We start from the raw sequence: 25,214 nt of genomic DNA, 5'->3' as shown, positions 1-25,214 counted from the left end.
AATATACATAACCTAAAATAAGTAAAAAGATAAATGTCAATGACTACATAATAAGTCTCACAACCTAAAATAAGTAAAAAAAATAAGGTTTAATTGCTTACTTGGTCTCTATGTTAAGTGAGTTTTTTTAGTTTAGTACCCGGTTTTAAAAGTGTATACATTGAATCCTAAAGTTGTAAAAATTGTATGAATTAAGTCTCTTTCGTTAAATTGGCATAAACAGAGTTAACTCCGTACTGACGTGGCTGCACTTTTTTTCTCTCTCCCCTGCTCTTCCTGCCATCTTTTTTCTCTCTTTTCTATTCCTCTCAACATTAATTAAAAGCAGTTAGTGAGTGAATAGACTTTTTTCCTCTCTCCTCTGATCTTCCTATCATCTCCTTCACCCTTGGCCGTTCGGTTCAAGCGTCCTCTACCTTTCGGTGAAACTGTCTCTTCACCCATTATTCTACCGTTCGGTGAATCAGTATTCGGTCGTTCAATGCAGAGGTCCTCGGCCATTCGGTTCAAGCATCCTCTATCGTTCGGTGCATCAGTCTCATTCATTGTTCCATCTTTTACAAACAGCGGCGCCATTTAGGTTGGTGAAGGTTTCGCAATAGAGGTTGTTGCGTGAGAATGATGGAGAAGGGGATGGGCCGATGGTGCCCTGGTTACGCAAAGCTATGGAGGTTTGGTGAAGAAGATGAGTACGACAACCTCGCAGTGCAAGGCATGACAGTAACGAGCTGGGTGAATCAGTTGCACATAGTGGCCGAGCGTTGGATGAAGGAAGGAAGGAAGGAAGTCAAGCCGAGAGTGTCAAGCCGAACGGCAGAGTGTCAAGACGAGAAGAGGAAAGGGGAATTTTTCACCGAACGACAGAGGAACTTTGCACCGAACGACAAAGGAATTTTTGAACCGAACGGTAGAGTGTCAAGCCGAGAGGAAGGAAGGGGAATGTGTAGAGGAACACGTCAGCAAAAGGAGAAAAAGAAAAAAAAATGTCCTTCAATTATGAAAATCATAGATATATAAAGAAAAAAGTTGGACGTTACAAAAAGAACAGATGAGAGAAAAGAAAAAGATCAAATTTTATAGTCATGTCAACGCGGAGTTAACTCTGCCAAGTTAACGGAAGGGACTTAATTCATATAATTTTTACAACTTTAAGGCCCAATGTATACACTTTTAAAATCAGGTACTAAACTGAAAAAAACTCATTTAACAAACAAACCAAGTAAGAATTAAACCAAAAAATAAATGTCAATGCTATATAATAGACTTTAGATTTATAGTTTTAGTCTTAAAATTGTGGATGTATTTGAAACCAAGTGGTTTGAAAGTGTTGTACAAATTTATACAAAATATTATTCTTTTATTGACTTTAGACAACGGTGATACATTTTTTCCAACAATATCATATCCCTTACAATGTCTTATATTTAAGTTTGATTTCTTTTTCTGGGACAATACTACAGCTACAAATTAGAAGATACCCACTCACAAGAATGTGTTTTCTTGGATTATTCAACTTTTCATCAAGATTATCAGTGTCTGTCAAATTTTGGTTGTAGTTACACATCTAAAGATGTTTTCTTTAAATAGATCAAGTTTCTCTATTGATTTTTTTCCTCGATATTGAACTTTGTAGTGTTAAAAAAATTAAGATGTTTTACTATATGGCTAAATAATCATGGCTATATATGAAATCTAATACTACTAACTTTCACAATTATTTCTGCTCATACCTTTCAACACACAAACTCATGTTGTAAAACAACAAATTTTACTGAAAATTACAAAATTAAAAAACATTAAATAAGTTTTAAGACTTACTGAATTTAATTATTTCTAACAGAACTCAACTAAATGTGTTAACAAATGTTACGAAGAATGTTCGACAGAAAAAATGTTGGATAAAATTGCACGGAACAAAGAAACAAGAGTAAAGCTGACTAAAAAAAATGGCCATACTAGAAAAAAAAAACATATTAAAAGGGTAAAATGAAGAAGACTTTGTAAACTATACATACAGCAAAACAAATGAAGGGTAATATTTTTCTTTCCCCTCCGAAGGCCTTCGGCCAAAAGTCAGTTAATGTAAACTTCAGCTTTTCTCTCATCACCTATGCAATTCCAAAGACTATAAATTTTCTCTACAAGCGGCTCTCTTCGAAAGCCAAATCTTTAGCCTTCTCATCCCATTTTTCTAGACAATTTTGGACGAGTTAGGCCCTAAATCTAAGACGTTCCATGCCCCCTATTTCTCCTAAAATAACCATGTGAAGTTACAATCCAAGCACCCCTCTCCCTGGAGAGAGAGAAAACAATCGAAGCTAAAGCTGCCTATATCTTGTTATAGATATCACTTTTGAGGAACTATTTCTCAAAGAAAAACTATTTTTTAGTCGATTAAACCATGACAATTTCATCTCACCAGAGCCAGTGCACTGACCCTCCCCCTCCCCCTCGCTGCTGAAAAGGGTTTGGTCACCGCAGTCCAGTGAAGCTCCACATGCTAGATTATAAGCCTGACATGCAGAATGACATACTCGTAGCCTGTTGTCTCCATCCTTCTCACACTTTTGGATTGAGATCTGGAAATTAATGCACCAAAAGTTTTAGATAAATAAGCAACATTACAACTAAATGAACAGCTAAATTTAGAAGCAGGGTAATCAAGCATTACACGACTAAAAAGAATTATAGTTTAAGGTTTCAGTCATTCTCAGAAAGACACAATGTTAGAATCAGCATACTAGTCAGAATCAGCATTACATTATGGCTAGAGGAATAACCACCGTCAGTATATTGTTTTAAAACCAAATAAATTTGGTTCGTGCTATTGTTACATCAGAATGGAAAGTCACATGCAAGGCTTCAAATTGTGTGAAATAATTAGTTACCGAAAAATTAAAATAAACACCACATTGAAAAGAAAAATTGAGCATGACTAAGAATGAATCGTATTACAAATAGGAAAAAGAAGGAATCTAAATTATAATTTTGGCAGGAAAAGATAGAACTTACCCAGCAGGCAAGCCTTTTGGCAGCCTCATCACAGTACGTACTGCCAAATATATTAAATAGTTTCCTAGCACCACCAGGGAATAATCTATGGTAGTTGGGCATCACAACCACTTCTTCTAGCTGCTGAAGTATGCTAGGTTCACTGGGTGCACAATGTTGTCCGGAAATATCATTTCCCAGCACATTTCTGCAAATTGAAAGACTGGAGAGGAGCCTGGAGCTGTTCTGGCAAGTATATCCCGCATAGTCAGAACAACGGAATTCACAAACTCCATTATCACAAACTCCACCATGAAGACTGCACTGCTCATCACAAACAGCTGCATGTAATATCAGGGACAACAATTAAAGATTTTCCTACTAGAAATATTGTTCAACGAGATTCACTAAATATGTTTAAATTTAACATGTAAGTGCAATCCAAACATTTGGGGAAGGAGGATGGTACATAAACTAGGAGCCTTCATGAATTGAACTGAGCCTAATTATCCTGCAGGACCACAATATAGTCCATATGTTCTAGCACTCGAATATACATCATATTGGCTAACAATGTAAATACTATTCAAAAGCTCATCCGTGATTATCTAACTAATGCTAAAAGATTAGGATAATTTATTTACTGTTACAATTTTTAAGCAAGAAACTACAAAGTATAGAACTTGAAATGTACCAGTGGAACAGTCAATGCCAGTATAGCCAGTTTTACATTCACATATTCCACTGGTGAGGCACACCCCCTTGCCAGTGCAATTGCTGGGACAGTAACCTGGAATATGCGAAGAGAACAATAATTAATAAAACAAAGCATAAACAAATATTGTACCACTACACAGAAGGTAATATTTTAGCAATCAAAGTAAAATGAATACTGCCCATGTACTGGACATTGCCCAGACACAAGCAACACAGCGTGGGAAATTAGAGCTTACGTCTACTGCAATCATGACCATGAAATCCAAGAAAGCAGTGACACCTTCCATCAACACAATCTCCATTGAAATTACATGCACTGGGACATTGCCCAGACACAACCACTGGATCCGTGTTACAGAGCTCATGATATGCAGGGCAGATTAATTCCCCTATTGGTAAGCAAAAAGCAAGCCATCAGCTTACTGGAATCTAACATTAATGTGTAAACAAAGAAAACACCAGTAAATATTGACCATTAAAGCCAGGGAACTGAATGGGTCCACCAGCCTGAGGACACACTTTCCAGACACCATCCACAGCAACCTGAAGTAATATGGAGCTTCATTCAGTGGTTTCACATTACAGGAAAAAGAAGGGAAATGCACCAATCAATTCAATAAAAGGTGAAAGAAAAGATAAGCAGCAGTTGCAACCCGTTCAAATGTTAATGAAGAAAGTGTCTACTCAAATTTGGTTGCAAATTAGAGAAATAATTACTTATTCAGAATATAAAGTATCTACAATAATATAAACCATGAGGAAAGAACAAAAAGTATGAATTTATTGTTTTAACAAGAACAAGAAAAATTCAATGACTGTCATTCATTGCTCAAACAATCAGCCCCTGGAGTGGGTAGGGACAAAGTGGAGGTTATTCAACCTAATTATCTGGCTAGTTCTGTAGTAGTTCAATTTTCATTCCTTAGTTCAACGTCAATAATTGGCTACACACTTTCAAATCTGCTGTACCTAAATGATCTTGTCCGACTTTCATTGTCTAAGGATATAGTATTGCATCATGTCATCTCCATATCAATCAAAAAAGGCATTGTCTGCCAATCTTTAACTTCAACTAAGGCATTTCCTTAAAACTATTAACACTACAAACTATACCTCTAGAAAATTGTTGATACACCTGTGCTGATAACAGCCATTTCCCTGGGTCAGAGAACCCCGGACAAATCCTGTGCGCACCAACGATGAGGCCATGCACCTGCATTAAAAAGCAATAACAGTTAGAACTTAGAAATCATACACCCTGTTTCATGACAAATTGGATGGTAAAAACAGGCTATGTTATCATTCCAAAGAAGAAACCTGACCTGGAGTTACTTCCTCGAATTTCACCTAGCATGCTATCAGGTGCTCGTGCACTGCTAGTGTCTGTACATGATCCATCAGAGTATGCCACAAAATAAGTGCAATAATCAGCCAATGAGGATTGTCCACCTGCACAAACCAGTGCATCATGATATTTCAACTTTCTACGGCCAAATCTTCATTTAGCATTTAAAACCATGTACAACATCTACCAGTGACAAAAAATCAATGTGAAACAAGATAAAAACCAACGGCTACAAATGAATTAGAATAATCTACAAAAATACAATCGCTTGGCAGTCTGTAAGAATGTGTCCAGATATAAGAAATTTATACGGAAAGAATGTAAAAGACACTTGACATTTTGTTCTTCCTCACCAAGTGTATACAATGAAGATAGATTGAGCATAGGGTACAAAATATACGTATCTTGAGATAATTTATTCCCTTACGCACTCCACTAAGAAATTGGAGAGACCTTGGTTCTCACTTCCCCTCCAGTTCTAACTAAATTCCCTCCTAGCTGCTACAAACATGGTGATAGACGTCAGCCCTTATAGGCCCTAACAAAGTTAGGAACATTGAGTATAATGAGCTACTAAATGTAACTTAAACTTTGAAGTTCTCCCACCTAATAGCTAGTTTTTTGGGTTTAGTTCTCCTCTTATGCTTAAGTCCTAACTTTAATTGTTCACCTTTACCCACTCTCTGACCTTCCCTTTATTCATTCTACTACAATGTTCTAATTGGTAGTATAGCATTAATAAAATATAATCTATCCCAAGCATTGATTATCAACACATGAAAGCTCTCAACAGTCCATACACAGATTAGCACACAGTCCATACACAGATTAGCACTCAAATATTAAAAATGAATACATGAAAATGCATACCTTTATTAGCTTGAGGAAAATACCGAGCCCACTGAGGAAGATCTCCACTGTAGGTTAGAATTGGACAGTAACCCTCTGCCTCTCTGTTATAAGTACAACCTGAGAATTGTGTTGTGTTGCAATGATAGGCCCCTTTCCATAGATTGCAAGGGGAGGTAACAAACTCAGTACCCTGGTTCCGACCCCAATCAAGTTGGTCTGCCATACTATAATTGGCTTTGTACCATCCGCTGTCTTCTAATAGAGCTAGTGTCATTTTTGAAACTACAGATCTTGTATCCACAGAACCAGTCATGATCTCATTCATCAGAAGCCTCTTTTCCCAGTGAGACCCTGTAACCCAATCATCAAAATCGGATTGATGAATTTGATGGTATAAGTTAAAAGCAGCACTTCAACATCATGCATGATATTTTCTAATTTTTTTTCCATACCTTTTCATTATTCAAGTGTATTTTTGGAAAAATTAAAGAACAGAATAATAATTTTACCAAGAGGGCAAAAATATTTCAACATTTCAATATCCATATTGTATATAAATTTTAAACCATATAAACCACATTTGAGCAAAAATTTATAAATGCTATACTGCAACACCCAGGATTAACTAGTCTTTCTACTAATATTGGTTGGACTAAAGCACCAGGATAGCTTTATTCTTTCAAAATAAAAGGGGAAGGGGAAGGATGAGGGATTGGAAATATAAAAAGACAAATAAAATGTTCTGAATGAAATTCAAGCTTTACCAGCTTCAGCAATCGAAAAACAGCTTGCCAATGTAATCTAAGTCTGGTGGAAACAACATAGACCAGAGGAAAAGGATGGCACTTATAAATAAGAAGAAAATGATGAGATTAAGAACCTGATGTGCCACGTCCTCCACCATCTTCCAGCTCTAAGCCAGTAAAATTTCCTGAAAATGCCTGCCAATAAATCACTAATCAATCATTAGTTGAATCTTCTAATGAAGATCCCAGTACATGTGAAAACAGGAAAGTTGTCATTGAAATCATAGAGAATATGTTCCATAGAAATTACCGCATAATGATGCCGAGAATGCATGACAACACGTGGAAGTACCACTCGTGTCACCATCCGCCCAATCTTTTCATCCATAACTTGTTCAGTAACCTAGAAACACAAGAAACAACGAGTTTCCAAAATGTGACAATATGGTTTAGAAGGAAAAGGAGTGCTTAAAAAGAAAACAGATTTTAACATCATATCAGAAAGAAAAACAGAGGATGTTCTAAAAATAGGATTAAATGCCAAAAGATTTGTAAGGTTTTCATACAAACTCCATATTCATTAAAGTTCATCAACTTATTTTCAATACAAATTAATATTTAATAATGTAAAAGAGCTAAAAATTGTCTCCACCTGCAATACAATCTCAGCCATATTTAGTTTCAAACTTCATGACTGACAGTATACTACGATAAATTATAATTATAATAAAGAGAGCAGTAAACAACTATATGTATCAAATGAAGTTAGAAGCCACCCACCATTGTTCAGTTCCACATTGTAAAATTCAAATCAAACATGGAGGAAAGTATACTTGAAAATCAATGGCTTATAAATCTATAATATACCATAGCATTGTAAAAGCACAAAAAGAGCAGCAAATACCTTGTCAAGGCGTCTTTTCCTTTCATCTCTAAAATGAGTAAAGGCATGTGGATCGAAACCAAGAACATGCATAACCTGAAAAGCATCAAATAAAATCAACAAAGACACAAAATAGATAGCTATGTTTGCAATCTCATCTTTTCTATACAGAAATAAACAACCTCATGTATCAAAGTAGCTGATAGCAAAGTCTCTGCCTCAGCTGTCAAATGACGTGGAGCAACATTAACATGTCCTGCACACAAATACAAGCAAGCAAAAGAGCACTTTCAGTTACAAAGCATCCCAGGGATAAAGACAACATTAAAACCCACACATTCAATGTACCAGCTATAGCACGACCCCATTGGTCCCGTTCACATGCCACAGCCCAAGCAAGTGTATTCCCAGTAGTAGGTCTTGTAGTCACCAAGAGAACCAAGTCGGCATCAGAGACTCCCTCTAGGGAAGGCAAACAAAGAGTCGTCATCATAAATTTAGTAGTACAGTTAACCAAAAGCTTTATAAGAACTACACTTTCAACAGAAGGCCAACAAATGAATCATACCTTCAACATAGGCATGAGGGAGCTGCACACCTCCATCTTGTCCACATGCAGAGTATCCACTTAATCGCAAGTTCCCCTTCACAGGCTCCACAGACAATACCCTTCTAAACCAGTCAGCTGACTGACCTAATGCCTGCAATAAGTTTCTACTAATGATAAATATCTCAATCCAATATTTATAGTATAGCTCTAGCTAACACCACCATGACAAACAATAAATAGAAAACTGCCAAAAATGACACAGAATCACATAACATAATTGGCATGATGAGGAGGAGCATCAACGTAACAGTTGGACTTGTGGCTATGTGATTTGACTCAAGCTGTGTTGCAAGGTAAGGCTGCCTACTATGGACCCATATAGTGGATCATATAATTCTCTGGAATTCAGGCATATCCAGACCTTTAATTCTTTATGGCAACAGGACGCACTTTTTTTATTATCAATCAAGTAAAACAGTTTATAATTAAATAGAAAAGAAAAAGGTAAAATCCCAACAAACCTTACGAAGGCGATGTTTTTTGTCCTCTCCTGAGATATCTTCAGAAGTGCAGTTATACCAACAATCGCCAGAGACTGGAGGATCAGCAAGAGGATTACAGGAAGGCAAACCAGGAAGAGAAGTTATGGGAGGCTCCCCAAGCTGTTCATAAAAAAATAATGATTAAACCGTACCAATAGTATATGTGAAAGAGAAAACCAATATTAACACTGAATCCTTTTTACATTGATTTTAAATACACACCTTGACAATATCACCGATCTTTTGGCAATCCCTGTCAGGGGAGTGACCAACTGCATCATAATTTAGATATATCCTAATAGGTTGCTTTTCAATCCCTAGAAGCTCTGATGATGTTGATATACCAAGCAACGCTCTACCTTTAAGCTGGAGGCGTTTCGAAAGACCAGGCTTGTAAACCTGTGGGGTAACGGAATACACCTTTCGACCAGGTCGTTTTCTCTGTTCAAGTATCTGGTCATGTATGCAAGAGTGTGAGGCAATGTTCTCACTCCTCCCTTCCAAACCTCCCCCATGAAATCCGTGTTCTGGGAGCTTTGCATTATAGACTTCCAACCATGCCAATATCAATACAATCTGACGCAGGATATAACAATAGATATCCAACTTTAGAAACCATACTGACAACACTTTCATGCAATGTTTTAAACAAACATTATGAATCAAAACTTCATAATTATTTGCTTCCAAGCAATGAATGGTTAGATGGAGGTGCCTGAGCAAGCTTGTTTAGTTGCATTTTGAAAACTAAGACCGATTTTTGAAATAGAAATTAAAGACATTCTGATTCTTAAATCTTAATCCCCTATTTATTTATATATTTTACTACCTCGTCACTCGTACAAATCGTGAAAATTTCTAAAACAAGAAAAAAAAAATATCACCATACAACAACAAAATCATCAAATAGTAAAACCGAATTTCAAGTCCGATAATATAACGTTTAAACACCAATTCTCTTATAAATCTACACTCACATTCTCCAACTACAAAGTAGATCCTAAGCAGAGTTCAGCATGCTATTCACAAAAATCCCAAGACCTAGGCGTTATAGCAACATTGAACTAAAAGAAATGTCCGAACAACAGATAAAAAACGAACAAAAATATTCGTAAACTGGTGAAGAAGTAGCAGAATCCACACCTCGAAAACAACAACGGCGAATCGAAGGTTGCAACGAAATCCGAATAACGCGCACGAACTATAGCACCGAACCATGGACTCCATGGAATGGCGAACACCGGAACGCAAACGGCGCCGATTCCATCAAACCGCCGGCGATTCCTCGATCGGAGCGCTCGATAACCGCTCGCTAAGATGCATTCCGGAAAAGCTTCGCGCAGAAGAGAGTGAGAGAGAGAAACCTAACCCTGCGCCTCAACCGCTAACACTGGTTTCGATTAACAACGTTCCGAGATATATAAATATAACTGAAAACGGAACCTCAGTTTCTGAAGAGAGAACGTGGAACGATTCACAGAGCTTCGAAGTCGCAAAACGACGTCGTTGCGTTAGGTACGAGCTTCTTTCTCCCTGAAACGAGGGGGAAAAAAAAGAAGACACTGACAGTGAAAGAAATAGAAAGATATTAGATAGAAGAAGAAGCTGAGAAGACAGGGAGAAGATGAAAATATTGGGTGGAGTGGTTGGTTCTTAATATTATTTTAATGTTTTCCTGCGTTTTTATTTATTGCTGTTTTATGTTCCATTTTTCTACTACAAAATTAAAAATATCATACTTTAATAATTAATCATAAAAGTAAACTTTCTAAATGAAGATCTTTATTTATCAACGCGTGTGGGTAAAATTCTTCGTCGTTAAGTTTAGTGTTGAGTATTAATTAACGTGATGACATATTTAATTCCTTGCTTGTTTTATACCCAAGAACATAAATTTTAATATTATTTTATAAAATGTATATTAAATTTAATTTAAATTCTTAAAATTAGTGTTATAAAAATAAATTTCCATCTGTATATTGGTGTGAATTTTCTAATTTTTTTTAAATGATGTTTTAATTAATCAGGATCTCAGACTCTGATTAAAACAAGTTGAAATGTTTCAGCTTCGTACAGTTAACGTTTACCTATAAATTAAATACACTCATTAATTGATTCCTTATCCATAATTACTCTTTAAGAGGCAACGTCAATAATGAGAAAAAAAAAAAAAAAATTAACATAAATCAGTTTTATATGATCATTATTCATATGATTATGAAAATTTAAATCATTAAAAAACTTACAATTATAAAAAAAATAATGTGACGAATTATTCATATATTTACTATACCCTTATAAAATCTTTTGTGATCGAATTTAAAGTATTAAACTTTTAAACTTTTTTCTTTTACCAGCAAACTTTTCAACTTATAACTGCAGCGCCATCTGTAAGAATTCACATTGAAAAATTAATTCTTTTAAATTTGATATATAAAACATAGAAAGAAGGTTTTGTTGTTTTAAGAATGGAAATATTTTTAAACTTTGCCTTCTGAAATTCAAATATGTCCAAATTGTATGTTTGAAAAATAATTATAGAAGTACGAAAAACTTTTACTAATAATAACTTTAACTTTTATTAAATGTTTTCAAAATTAAATGTTACGTATGATTTTAATAATATTAAATTTCAAATTATATTTTAACGATATAATTTAAAAAATTAAGTATTTTATATAAACATTATAAGTTTTTTGGAATTTATTTTCTCTAACTCCTTTAAATTTATGAGAAAACTACTTACGAATTGTAAAGTTGATTTTATTATGGTAAATATTATTGAGCTTGGGTCAAAATTATACCATAATTTTCTAAGACAGTTTTTTTTTCTCTTAAATAATTTGTATTTTTCTTTTTTTTGTTTGTAAAAATGATGCATTATATCCTATTAATGATAGATTAGTTTATTTAGGTTTGATCTAATAAAAATAATACAAAAAAATTACTCAACGTGACTTATGTACATTTATAAATAACTTTAACTTGTTTTGTCAATATAATTGGTATGAAACACTTGAATTTTATTTAACTAATGATTTTCACTATTGAAGGTGTGACTTGTGATTTTAGAAAGAGAATAATAGAATATAATATTTTTTTTCTATGAGAATAATCACTCAACTGTTCATTTCAATATTTAGTACAATGGAGCAATTTTATCAACTCTCTCCTCAATATGTATATATATTGCATATATAGTTTAAGTTTTATAACGTCAATCAAGTGACATTTCATAACTTAAGTAAGGGAGAAATTGTTTCAGCTTTCTATCCATAAGAAGAAATGACATTTGAGCACTGTGTTGGATGCTGAAATAACTGTGTTGGATGTTGAAATAACATTTTTCAAAAATTATAAGTGTATTTTGTTTAGATAAATAAAACATTTCATAAAATAGTATATAATGTGATGGTTATGTTAAATTGAAAATTTTAATTGAAAAAATTTATAGATATATGATAACATCCATTTAGTTTTATGATTATATTGATGAATATTGGAATTCAACAGTAGAAATATAAAATTGGGTTGGTTTCGACGAGCCAGTCTACCAACCCGATTACAATCAAGTGAGTCGAGTTAGTTTTTTAAACTCGTCATCTTAACATGGCCCGTCTAGCCTAGTTCATAGTCAAAATTCACTAATTTTTTTTATAAAAACATGACACTTATTAACTTAATTGTATTAATGATGATAATAAAATACCATGATCTAAGATATATTAAGTGTGAAAAAGTGATTTTGGGTGGTTTAATTTCTATTTGTATACACATTTGAAGGAGAAAAGAACTGACAAAGTACTCAAGTGTCGCTTAAGTGAGAAATATATCGCTTAAGTGATACTTACAACAATGGAGATGTTGACTTAGTCATTTATCGCCCAAGTAACACTCTTGTCATCCAAGTAACACTTTTGTCGTCCAAGCGACACTGTGAATAATGGAAAAGGAGCCTATGAAACATTCTCACCCAAGAAAAAATGTGTCACCCTAGCAACACTTGTTAACCTGCTTTCTTGCCCAAGTGAGAAACATATTGTCCATGGCGAAAATTAAATACATATATAACAATGATTTGGTGTTGCTCAAGCAAGAATTTTGTCACTTGAGCGAGAAGTGTTGTTGTCAGGGCAAGATTTTATGTAGCTTTAGCAACAAGCTATAAATTTGGACGAGATCACTTAAAGACCATGATGTGTCAAAGTCCAAAGAGAAGATTTGTCAAAGAGATAGGTCAATGGTTGGATTTAGAACAAAAGAAATGTAGAGAGATTTCGAAACCTTCTCTTTTGTCTTTCCTATCCAATTCTTTGGTTTGTAATGACTACCATGATTACCTAATCTCCTTCTTTGGGATTAAATGTAATCAACTTGAACTCGAATGTATTATGGTAATATTCTCATGCATTGAATTTTATTTTCATTCATATTGGTATTTTCATTATGTTTTTTATGCTTCATTTTATAATGTTTATTGGCTATGAATTTGAGATTCAATTGGGATTCTGAAATTCTTATTTGGATGAGAATACTTCATATGTTGTAATATTAGGAATAAATTATAACTTATTAATTGCTTATGAACATTTAATCCGAATGTGGGATAATTTATTAATTGCATGAGAAAATAACAATTGGTATAATTGTCTTGTGAATTATATGCTTGAGAAATTGGTATAAATGAATTTTGTATGTGTATCATCATCAATAGAGTGAATCTAAATAGTGTATGATTGTGTCAAACAATATTACATATGAGGGAGATAGATGAAATTTAATCATAGCTTTTTCCGTTAATAATTACTCATAAATTTATTGTTTTATGAAAAATAAAATTTTTCCTTAAGTACTTTGTAGCTTGAATTCTGCCTCTTGCTTGACCTACTGTCAGGCCTCATTAAAACGCACCCAAAATCCTCCTGTCAGAGTCATTAAAAACGCACTCAAAACCCCTCTGAACGGACGCCAGGTATCAAACAGCGAGAATTTGGAAATCAGATAGTGGAAGGCAGGTGTCAGCAGACGAGCGGACGTTCGTCTTTGACGTGGGAAGCAAAACTAAATTTTTCTAAAACACCGTTCCACTCTCTACATGCACCCTCCTTCCCCAAAAACTCTGAACTTCTCATCTTCTCCTCCTTCTCACTAGAAAACTCTCCCTTCTCTCTAAGAAATCTTACCCTTTCTTTTCTCCGATCACCATTCAGGCATCGTAGAAGCGTTTCCGGCATCCTAAGCTTCATTCTGAACCGAACAATTTCGAGTTATGAACTGGTAAGTTTTCTCGCCTTTAGTCGTTCGTTTCCTGGCACATGCAAACCAACTCCTGGTTGCATGAGCTCATAGTATCATTCTAAACCAGTTTGTCTGTCGTTTGTTTTGGTTTGAAGAGTTGATTGAACGTTGAGGGTAGAAGAATTTTAGTCAGACAAACCGCATCCTATAGCTTGTACGCTCGTTCACGCTAGAGGTAAGGGAAGTTTATTAATTTAATTTATATGACTATGTGTTGCATGAACGTTCGTTGACTTGATTTGATATGAAAAATGATTGTGCCATGTTATGATGCATGAAATGTATGAAAATTCTATGATTTGATGGCATGAGATATGAAAAATTGATTATGGTATGAATGTATAAAGGTGTGAAACTATATGTTAAGAACTGAATTTGAATAATATTGATTCTGGTATGAAATTCCCCTAAGAAAGTGTACGTACGTTACTGAACGGTCATTGACCGTTCGGTTTTCTAGTGAATTTGGATTTGTAGTGGATTCTTTCATTTGGGAAGAATCCTAGTTAAGGACGAGCGTCTACACTTCGAACTTCTGTGCTTGAACGTTCGGCCAAGCATAGTTCTGTCTTGATATCCTGCTTTGAAATATTTTTAGTTATTCTTAAATACTACTTCAATAGTATCTTGGCATAATTATCCAGTTTCTTTTATATCCGTTAGTAGCACCTGGTCTTATACTAAGTGTTCGTCCTAAGCGAGTGTTTGGTCTCACACCTGGCACTTGTCCTATCTCCTTAAGCTAAATTTCCTTATATGAGCGTTCATTCAAGCCCTCTAGGGATCGCTCACTATAATGTCCAGTCTTTGACTGTCACTTGGATTCTTAATACTAAACTCAACTAAACTAAGTATTCATAAGCGTTCGGTTTCTTTATATGAGACAATTCTAAGTATTATTTTGCGTGCCTTGAAATATTCTTATTCATTGGTTTCACTCTGGAGTCATCGTTCTTGGTCTAGTCTTTTGATGTTCAATAGAGTTCTCAAGAGTCGGTTCATCTAATTGGCTCAACATTGAAATAGACTTTTGTTCCATTCGTTTCTTGGAATATATATTATTGTGCTCGCTATCTTTCTTAAATCCCGATGTCAATCCTTGGTCTTAATCTACTCTCAAATTTGAAGATCTCTCGGTCTCGCTCTATGTGTTCGGCCCAGTTTTAAGTTCGGGTTGAACGTTCGTTATTTGTAATCCTCATGAATCTTTGTACGAGGTGGTTAAATGAGATATGTATTAGTGAAAGATGAAGAAAATGTGATATGGAAATGTTGTGGTTTATGGACGAGCATTTCGGGGAGGAACGACTCATGTATGAATATTGGAATTGGTAAAGTATGACTGTGGGTATGATAAGCTGGTTGTTCATCCTGATGTTCCGTGAGTACTCGTCTTCACGTAGAGGAGGGTAGGTCATGTGTGGGAACGGCAGGAGGTCCTAGTCCTTAGGGGTACTTTGGACAGATAGGGCTAACCTCGGGTGGCAGCTGTTGAGGGCATCCCAGTTACTACATCACCCGGGTGCACGAACGCCTGTAGCTACACAAATTTCATACAGTCCGGACAGTCAATCTAGTGATAGGCTTTGTATGATTCGTATGATGAAATTTATCTTGAGTGTTGGATTGTTTGAAATGAATGTGTATGTATGAATTAAATTACATAAGCTTACCCTGTGTTTTTCTTGTGTTGTCTCGTCTTGTACGTCTGTCTTGTCGTTGCAATGATCATCCGTGTGAATGTGAGCAGAAGGGGACGCGCTGTTGGAAGATACACTGGAAGAAGAAAATTTGGTCGAAGTTGAAGTTAAGACCGAACCTTAGGACGTTCGGTCAGTAGAGTAGTTCTTTTTGTAATGGGGCGTTCTTTCGCCATTTTTCTAATCTTTGTCTGTATGACCGTTCGGTATTTGGCTTTTGTAAACCGTTCAGTCAAATTCGTACTTATGTATTGTTTTAATATAACAGCTCTTTTGTAAGGCCGTTTGGCCATGAGCGTACGTTCTCTTAGTATAAGACTGAACTGAATTATTATTAATTGTAATCATTCTATCATATAGTATATTGCTGTATTTTTGGGATGTTACACCTACTAATTTCAAAAAAAAAAAATATATATATATATATATATATATATATATATATATATATATATATATATATATATATATATATATATATATATATATATATATTATAAGACTTCAATAACTAAATTTTTAAGTCTTCAATGTATCTCTTGAATCTAATCATTATTTAAGTCTTCAATCATGAAATCATTAAAACTCTTAATTTAAATTTTTTTCTTTTGTCATCCTTAATATGTTGTTTAAGACCCAGCTTGTACGAAGCTTCACTAATGTTGTATTTCCCTGATTATGTCTTTTTGTAATTGGCATACTTTACTTTGTGTTGTATTATATTATTTATGACAGATCGATAAATAGTAATATATTTGTATGACTTGTTCAGTTCGTATATTTTCAAATATATCATATTTTCTTCAACATTTGATAATGTAGAAGATTAATAGTAAATTTTTATTATTATTAAAACTATTATATATATATATATATATATATATATATATATTTGGAAATTTAGTTAAAGCTTAATTAAATATTAAACATCACAAATTTGATATTTTTAATCAAGTACTAAATAATATTTTTGGTCAATGTACTCAAATTTTTTATATCTTTTTCTACTGTTTAATTTCTTAAATAGGTAATGTAGCTACCTTATCATCTTATTTATTTGTCTTTGTCAATATTAATTTGATTTTATTAAAATCAAGTAGAATACTAGGATTATCAACATGACTTACATCAGTATGGTGATTCTTATCATTATGAACGATACCATGAAAGTTATTGAAAAACACGATGACCTCTTTATCTAATATATTTTGAATAAAAATAATAAAAGCTAATTGTTATTTTATATTAACCATAATATCATTTTATATTAATCACAAAATCAAAAACCTCTAATCAATCTTTAACAAATATTTTGGAGTGACAAAATTTGTATATAAATATATAAAAATTATTGAAAATGTAAAATATATTAAAAATATTTAATATTATATATATATATATATATATATATATATATATATATATATATATATATATATATATATATATATAAAATTGAGGACCAAGACCGCACTTTGCTTCTTAAATCCGCCATTGCACTGATAAAAAACAAAATAACATTTACAATATACCAATTAACAAAAAATTAAACGATAATAATTTACTTAAAAAATATATATTAATACTAAATAGAAAAAAAAAACAATAATTATTTTACTAAGCACACTTAAACACTTTAAATTTAATTAACTCACATACATATATTAAGAATCCAAATGTGAATTTAAGTCTATATTGGATAAAAATGAAAAAGTGAATACTATGTAAAGATCTACTAATTCATTTAAAGTTTTAGATAAAAGTGATGTCAATCTCTTATATAATTGAGTTAAAATTTGATCGATGTTTGTATGTTCTCGTGAACATATTGATACTAATAAACAGTGATATCAAAAGTCTGACAAAGGATGTTCCGTTTACAAAATACTGTACAAAGGATTGTACACTTTGGGGGAAGGGGTGGGGTCTTGAGCTTTCTTATATCTAAAGACAAGCTTTATAACTGAAAATTGACATTCCTTCTCATTCCTTTATTCTTTCCTTCTTTTCGCTTTTTGTTTTATTTTGGCTCTTAATAAAGGGACTTTTCTTCCACTGCATATATTCTCTATGGTTGAAGTGACGTGAGCTAGGGTTCTTGGCACCTACAAAAAATGGTCCACTTACCAAAATCTAGCAACCACTTCAAATTTTAATTTTCACTCTTGCCCACAGAGTCCATCAGAGTTGAAGGAGAATTTTTTTCAACAAATTACTATAAATGAAAATCTACTCTATATATACCATATAAAGTATTCAACACATGTCGAATATTTAATTTATTTTTATTTGACTATCACAATATTATATAAGATACTTAGCAACAACAATGACTTATGATTAATTACTATAAATCAAAAGTTAACCTATATTTGGATCAATAGATATAAGTTTATAAAGGTAAAAACTTAAGTATAAATAACATATCTTATTATCTTGATTACATTCATTAATTACTATATTATTTGTTTGTTGATTGACTATACTGATTTAAGTGTTAGAATGTTTTTCGTAGTTATAATTTCTACTCAGTTTAAGGAGAACGAATACTCAATAATAAACCAAAAACTTTATAAATTGAAAGTTAAAAGTAATTGAAACGTTCTTAAAAATCTTTATAAATACACACTTGATTTTGTAAAAACAAAAATAAATATTATGAAACTAAATAAACATCTATTAGCTTTATTAATCATAATATATTTTTTTAATGTCGCATGATTATTTGTTTAGAGAGTGAAAATTACGAATCTTGAAAACCAAACCATAAGGGGCTAAGGATTTGATCAGAAGAATTCATCTTTGAACCGGCAAAATAAGGCAACGCATATGACTTACTTGCAAGCAAAAGACCAAAATGATGGTTATCTTTTCTATCAAAGATGGGTTGATTAGGTTTGGTATTTTGCAAACCTACAATTTAAGCTTTCATGATATTTTAAAATACTTTGACCTTCCATTAATTTTGTATTAATCCGCACACTGAATTGGATAAACAAACACGTATTATTATAATTAAATGTATTATTATAATTAAATGAACTAACCACTTCAAATATCTATAAATGTGTTGACCTTTCCCACCTGAGTATCAAAACTATAACAATTTAATAAAACTCTACCATACACATTAACAACAACATATATATAAGTTATTTACTGAAACAATAATAAACTTTGTATAAATTTTATCTACTTCAAGTATATGTAATTTTTTTAATAACATATTTCATTTAATATGTTTTCTTAACTTAATATTTAACAGATTTATTTAATTATTATTATTATTAAAAGGTGGACTCTAAGCCTAACTCAACCCCACAAAATCAATTCTACTTATCTTTAGTCGATACGAAACTTCCAATAAACCTCCCTCAAGTCTAGATATATACAACTCGAGCGTGAAACTAAACATTTAATGGGTGGTCCAATAACGGTCCAATAACAAACAAAACAATATGTCGAACAAACAACAAATATTGTTAGAATAAGCTCTAACCATAACTCTTATACCATATTAAGAAGTGGATTTTAAATCTAACTTAATCCCACACAAAATCGATTTTTAAAGTGAGGTTTGTACCCAATTATATATTCTAAATTGGTCTTATCTTTGATGTGAAATTTCCAACAATTATCTTTAATTTTTTTTCTTCAATTTAATTTTCATTTTATTTAAAAGAAGTTAATGACCATACATTAAGTAAGACGTAATAACCTTCAAACCGTATCAACAATAATTTAATTTAACAAAAGACATTATATATATATATATATATATATATATATATATATATATATATATATTTTAAATAAGACTAAACTAAATTAAAGACAAAAGGATTAGAAAATCACTTTGAATAATAATAGAGAGAAAAGATATATATTAAACCAAAAATTTGGAAGTAAAATGATTGATTTATTTTCTCTCTCATATGATATTAGGTCAACAACAATGATGGTGAATTTGGGTACAACCCATCAACCTCTTGGTGAGCAACCAGCAGAAAAGAAGATATTATTTTAGTCACAGTTGAACAAGTGTGGATAAAGGTATCATATTAAGTCCTTGTCAGCATGGTTTTGTAAGCATTTGTGACAGTTGAGTTGTTTATGTTTGGTGGTCTGGTTATCATCATACTTCCAAAATAATTTTCTCAAAGCTTGTGGGTCATGCACACTATATATGGCTTTTCCTTTTTTTATACATTTCTTATTAGCTTCCTTATCACCCCAATTAGGTTTAGAAAGGGAATTGCACACTTGTTTCATCAAGTTTTATCTTAAAAAAATGTTTTGAATTGATGCATGTATAGTTTTTTTATGGTAATTGAATGAGATTGTGTTTACAAAATCAAGAAAGCAAACTTTGGTGATATAGATGGTTAGATAATATCATATTAATATTAATCATATAGTATTTTTGTTTGTTGAAATAGTATTGAATTTGAGTTTTTTTAAAAAGATAATGATATCTTAACATACATTTTATAAAAATATTTTGATAAAATACATATGGTAATTTTTCTATTGGATTTAGAGGAATTCAACGTATACAATAACAAATAAATAATGAATTAATAAAAAATTATATATATATTTTTTTAAAATATAAGGTTTAGAGTTTAAAATTTGTTATGCAATTTTTTTTACAAATCAAGGAAGAAGAACCCAGTCAAAACATAAGCATACAGATCCATGGGTTAGTTTCTTAAAGTTGATGCAATTTATTGCACTTCTTTTTCTTTTCCTCTCCATAAAACCAAAAATTATTAAATTACTTCTCACTAAAATCATAATAAAAAGGTAAATCCGAAATATGTATTTCAGAATGTATTAAAATAACATATTCTGAAATATACATTTCATAATATACTTTTAAATTTAAAAATATCTGTCAGATAATATAATCTAGATATCTATAAAAAAAAATAGAAATATGTTTTGGGTTACACAGTTCAAAATGTATTTTAAGAAAATAAATATGAATTCCGAAATGCAATGAAAAAACATTTGGATTTAATTCTTTTTCATTGGCCACAGAGAAAGAATCAGAGAGTAAAATTGTCATTTCATCTAACTTAGTGCAGGAAGAAAAAAGAATGGTGCATGAAGAAGCATCCTATAGTTGTTGGTAGTGAGAAATTTAGGCCCAAAGACAGAAAACTGGTCCAGATTACACTTATAGGTATTTAGGCCCACATTGGATACAGCGAAAATGTAAACGTAAACATGATACATTTTTCCTATTTTTTTACAAGCATAAATTTCTGAGAAGTGTGAAACATTGAAATGTCTAGCCCAGTTTAGAAATTAATAGCAATAATATATTTAAATATATTTCCAGTCTCTTTAAATTAGTTGATTCTAATATTTCATTTTGGTATTTTTCACCTTATAACATTTAAAATCATTATTTATAATTCTTACAAAAATAAATGAATCTTGCTTTTAGTTCATATAAAATGTTTTCTTTAATTTTTTTATCCTTTTTAAAATTGTAAATAAGTATTTTCAGTTCCTCGTACAAATGAAAGTTCAATTTTTTTTTAAATATAAATAAATTTCTTAATAATAATAATAAATAACGTGGATGTACTCTCTTTTAAATACAATGACATAATCACATTTACTAATAAAAACAACACATTCATTTAATTTTTAAAAAATAGAGTCAACATACTAAATTAACCTTATTATTAATAGCTTTTAAAATTATCTTTTCATTATTACAAAATACACTTTTTTATAATATTTAATTGGATAAAGAAGAAAAAAAAATTATATAAAAATTATAAAATACCTTATAATAAAGACTAATAATTTTTGTAAATGTATCTTGTAATAAGAATTATTGGTCAAGTTGTTTAAAAAATAATTAGGCTGTTATTTACATTCATTTTGTTCAAGTGTTAATTTTAAAAATATTTGATAATTTTGTCAGCAATATACATTTGACAATTTTCACCATTTTCAACACATATTAATAAGATGAAATTTTATAACATTTTCATGAACACGTTGTTTTTAACTTTACTATGTTTTGTATCTTTATACTTAATAACCAACTTTATATTTTATAATTAAATAAATATTCATAAAAATCAAAAAGTATTTTTATTATATAATTATAGTCAAAACTTTCAAAATTAAAATTAAAATAATTTTTCATTATTTTGAGACATATTTTATTTTTATTTTAATGAAAATTCACAAATGTACTAATTATAAAATTATAAAACGCATACAAATTATTATAAAATTATAAAACATATATAAATTATTATAAAAATATCTTCATGATTATTAATATACATAACTTTGATATATTTATATTTTTATTAAAATTATTATAAAAAAAATTGCACAATTGAAACATGTTTTCCACTGTTGTAAAGAAATGAAATAAGGCAAAATACTCAAAATGAAACTGATCCATTTCTTTTTCCCTTGCACAAAACAAAAGGACCGAAAATCTACAAGCTACTGATCCTTTTTAATTTTTCATTTCATCACTGTTAAAATGGATCTTTTTGTTATCTACTGCAGTGATGCCAAAGAGTAACATTACTGAAATAAAAGATTATCTGCACATAATTACTCAACCACGCAAAGCTTTTAGATCACTTAGATGAGTCTCTGGTGGATAGTGGGAGAGTGAAGAATGTTCAGATTTGACACCGCCTTCAAAACTGGGATAGCACACCTTACACAGCTCCTTATACCTATTCATGTCAAAGTTTTCTTTCTTCATCAGACGTTGCTGCTTCACCCTGAATCGGTGAAAGAAGAAGCCCTGAAAGCTGGGTTCTGTGGAGGTCTTCATGAAGAAAAGATAAGCAAGAGCAAACCCAAAAGAGGTAACGAAGAAGCATATAGGTTCCATCACATCCCAGTCTAGCTCCCAAAATGTCAGCCTCATGAACCCAAGGGTTTGAACTGTCAAAAAGCCCAGCCCACAATAAAGCTCAGTTCGGACTTGGGCCTTGGCCTTGTCATCAATCACGGCCTTTTGCTTCTCCATCTCCTCAAGCTCTTTCCTTCTGGGATCTGTTGGGTTGGCTATTGATTGTTTGATTAAGCTCTCTATTGATTTTGCCACCTAAATAAAGAATAAAAAAACATTATAAAATTACTCAATGCATAATGCGATATAATAGCCACTAATTGACCAGGTTTTTGTCCCAGTTTTTGTCCCATAGGACAAGCCAAATCTTACACTAATTCCAACTTATGAAATAGACAGAGTCAATCAAATCCCACACTTTCTGTGATGAAATAAACTAATAAAAGTTGCTGTTACAATATAATTATCATCATAATCAATGAACAGTACCAGCAACTACAAACCAAGTTGTCATTGTAAAAACTTTTTGCCTTTTTTTTTTTTTTTGCCTTTTTTTACTGTAGAAATGAACATGAATACAGAGAGCGGTTTGTTTTTAAGGCACCGCTAGTATAGACAAAGAAAACCTCAGATAATCGCGACCTTTCATTAAAATTTGGAGTTTCTCCCAGAGTTGAAGACAAGAGGTAAGCACAGCATGGTGCCACGCTTTGAAGATTAGGAAAGGTACTCAGACATAAAATGCCATAATGGCCAAAATATTGTACAGAGTGAATGAAATAATGAATAATAATAGTAAGAGAAAAAACAAGGCTTCCGTCACGCAAATTAAAATCCATGCAAAAGTGGTCACTGATCAGAGCACCTCCATCCATGGGGAACCAGTATCTTAGACACCTCACATACCTATCCAAAAAATCTAGTTGAAACTCTCCACAGGGTTAATGTTTGTGGGGATGGGACAAAGTAAATACCCGTTACCCCATATTAGGATAAGGATCTCCTCATTACAATCCACATTGCAGAAAATAACCGTGCCCACTGCAGTTTCAATTCAATCCCTTTTACTGACACATTACCATTGTCTTTTTTTCACATTTTTTTATTAAAAGTAAATTTAATGCCTAATGGACCACACTATTCTGCATTCAAACCATATTTTTATGTATAAGATGAGAATTTGTGCCTCTATTCATTGTCAAAATCCATGCGGTTTAAGTTCAATCGGATTTTAATTCCACGTGACCGTTTCAAAAAACGTTTTTATCATTTTCTTATAATTTGTTGTAATATTTTGTTTGAATTTTACTCTGATTTTCTTGCGGTGAGAAAATTTACAAAATACATTGGTATGAAATAAATGTCAATAGATTAGTATCTGATACTACTTTTTTTTATCAAAATTTTAACTATGATGATTTCGAAAAAAAAACAGAACTCTGTTATAGCTGAAATAAATAAAAACCCAATTGAAATCAATATCAATTTCTCTTAAACAGCACTATGATTTTTACAGAAGCTATTGTGATTGAATTTATAATCAGAATATTAATCCCCAAAAAACACCAGAAAAGTATTATCTAAATAAAGATATGAAGAGCCACAACAGTGACAAATAAGAAAAAAATTCTTCATGAACAAAGCAGTCTCCCATCAACAAAATAGATTATAAAAACAAAATATAATTTATATAATTTCTTCAAAAGTAAATAAAAAAAATTGAGTTAAGGGAAACTGAAATGTCAGAATGATCAGAATCCGAGGTGAGTACCTGTTCAGGGCGGAGAAAGACGGCGTTTCCCAAAACGATGACGTTTCCGGAGTCATCCAAGATCTTTGCAAACTCTGCACCTTGCTCATGATTCTCACAAGCCTCAACGCAGATCCGCAAGAACTCAGAGTACTGAACCGAACTTTGAGTAACATTCCTCAGTTTTGCCTTCACCTTCTCCATTTGTGCCGCTCTCAGAATCTTCTTTGCATCCTCCACGGACATTCCGCTTTCGCACACCGCATGGCTGGCGACTGGAGCTGCCACGGGAGCGATACCAGTACTGTTGTTGATGCCTTTGAGTGCTTCTCGAAGTTTCTCTCCTACAGGAAAAGAGAAAAACTCCGGCAGACGCACCGGAGTGGAGTGGTATACTGCTCGCCGTAGGAGCGAAACCCGCCGGAGAAAACCTTTGTCATCAGAACTCTCATGCGGCACGATAGGAGGTGATGTGACCGCTTTGGAAACGATGGCGCGTTGATACGACATCGTCATCTTGAAACGATCGAGACGTTTGGCAAAGAGCCTCTGAAACGCCATGGATGAGTTTCTTCTTCTCAGTGTTTTTTATAATTTTATTATTTTTAAATTTGTTTCTCTCTCTTCGTTGAGAGAAAAACGAGAGAGAAAGTGTGTCCAATAAATCAAAGTTCAGAACAGAAGGTTGTAAGACTCGTGATAGTGGAGATTTGTGTGGAAAGAGTATATATATAGGAGGTCCAAAGTTCAAGGAAGAAGAATTTATCTTCTTTATCTTTAAATTAATCTAATTAATGGTATCATTTCCCACCTAATTAAAAGATAATATCAATTTGATCTATCTGGCCAAAATCAGTTAAAGTAATTACTAAATTATTCATTATTATCTATTATTGTTATTATTACCATATGAAATATTCACAATTTAATTTTATTATCTATAATTCTTAATTAAAACATAAATACACGTGTCAAACTTAATCGACCACGCGT

At 32.2% G+C, this 25,214-nt stretch overlaps 2 protein-coding genes across 2 annotated transcripts; both read right to left on the bottom strand.

The window, feature by feature from the left end:
- Window positions 1-1,953: 1,953 nt before the first annotated feature.
- Window positions 1,954-10,248, bottom strand: LOC124831187 (uncharacterized). The gene is made up of 17 exons (XM_047305098.2): window positions 9,770-10,248; window positions 8,849-9,202; window positions 8,606-8,746; window positions 8,103-8,235; window positions 7,883-7,996; window positions 7,717-7,790; window positions 7,556-7,630; window positions 6,962-7,054; window positions 6,786-6,846; window positions 5,924-6,256; window positions 5,031-5,157; window positions 4,822-4,921; window positions 4,182-4,251; window positions 3,945-4,097; window positions 3,686-3,781; window positions 3,013-3,332; window positions 1,954-2,579 (listed from the first exon to the last, which is right to left on the bottom strand). The coding sequence occupies exons 1-17, from the start codon at window positions 9,851-9,853 to the stop codon at window positions 2,319-2,321; spliced, it is 2,589 nt and encodes an 862-aa protein (XP_047161054.1). The 5' UTR covers window positions 9,854-10,248; the 3' UTR covers window positions 1,954-2,318.
- Window positions 10,249-22,030: 11,782 nt separating this feature from the next.
- LOC124831186 (calcium uniporter (DUF607)) lies at window positions 22,031-24,916 on the bottom strand. Its single transcript, XM_047305097.2, has 2 exons — window positions 24,243-24,916; window positions 22,031-22,726 (listed from the first exon to the last, which is right to left on the bottom strand). Exons 1-2 carry the CDS (start codon window positions 24,780-24,782, stop codon window positions 22,226-22,228), a joined length of 1,041 nt encoding a protein of 346 aa, XP_047161053.2. The 5' UTR covers window positions 24,783-24,916; the 3' UTR covers window positions 22,031-22,225.
- Between the last annotated feature and the right edge of the window lie 298 nt (window positions 24,917-25,214).

This window comes from Vigna umbellata, chromosome 1, assembly GCF_029865625.1.
Source record: "Vigna umbellata cultivar VRB3 chromosome 1, Vumbellata_1.0, whole genome shotgun sequence".
NCBI classification, from domain to species: Eukaryota; Viridiplantae; Streptophyta; class Magnoliopsida; order Fabales; family Fabaceae; genus Vigna; species Vigna umbellata.
Note: the sequence above shows the minus strand (reverse complement) of the source record. Positions and strands in the feature narration are given on the sequence as shown.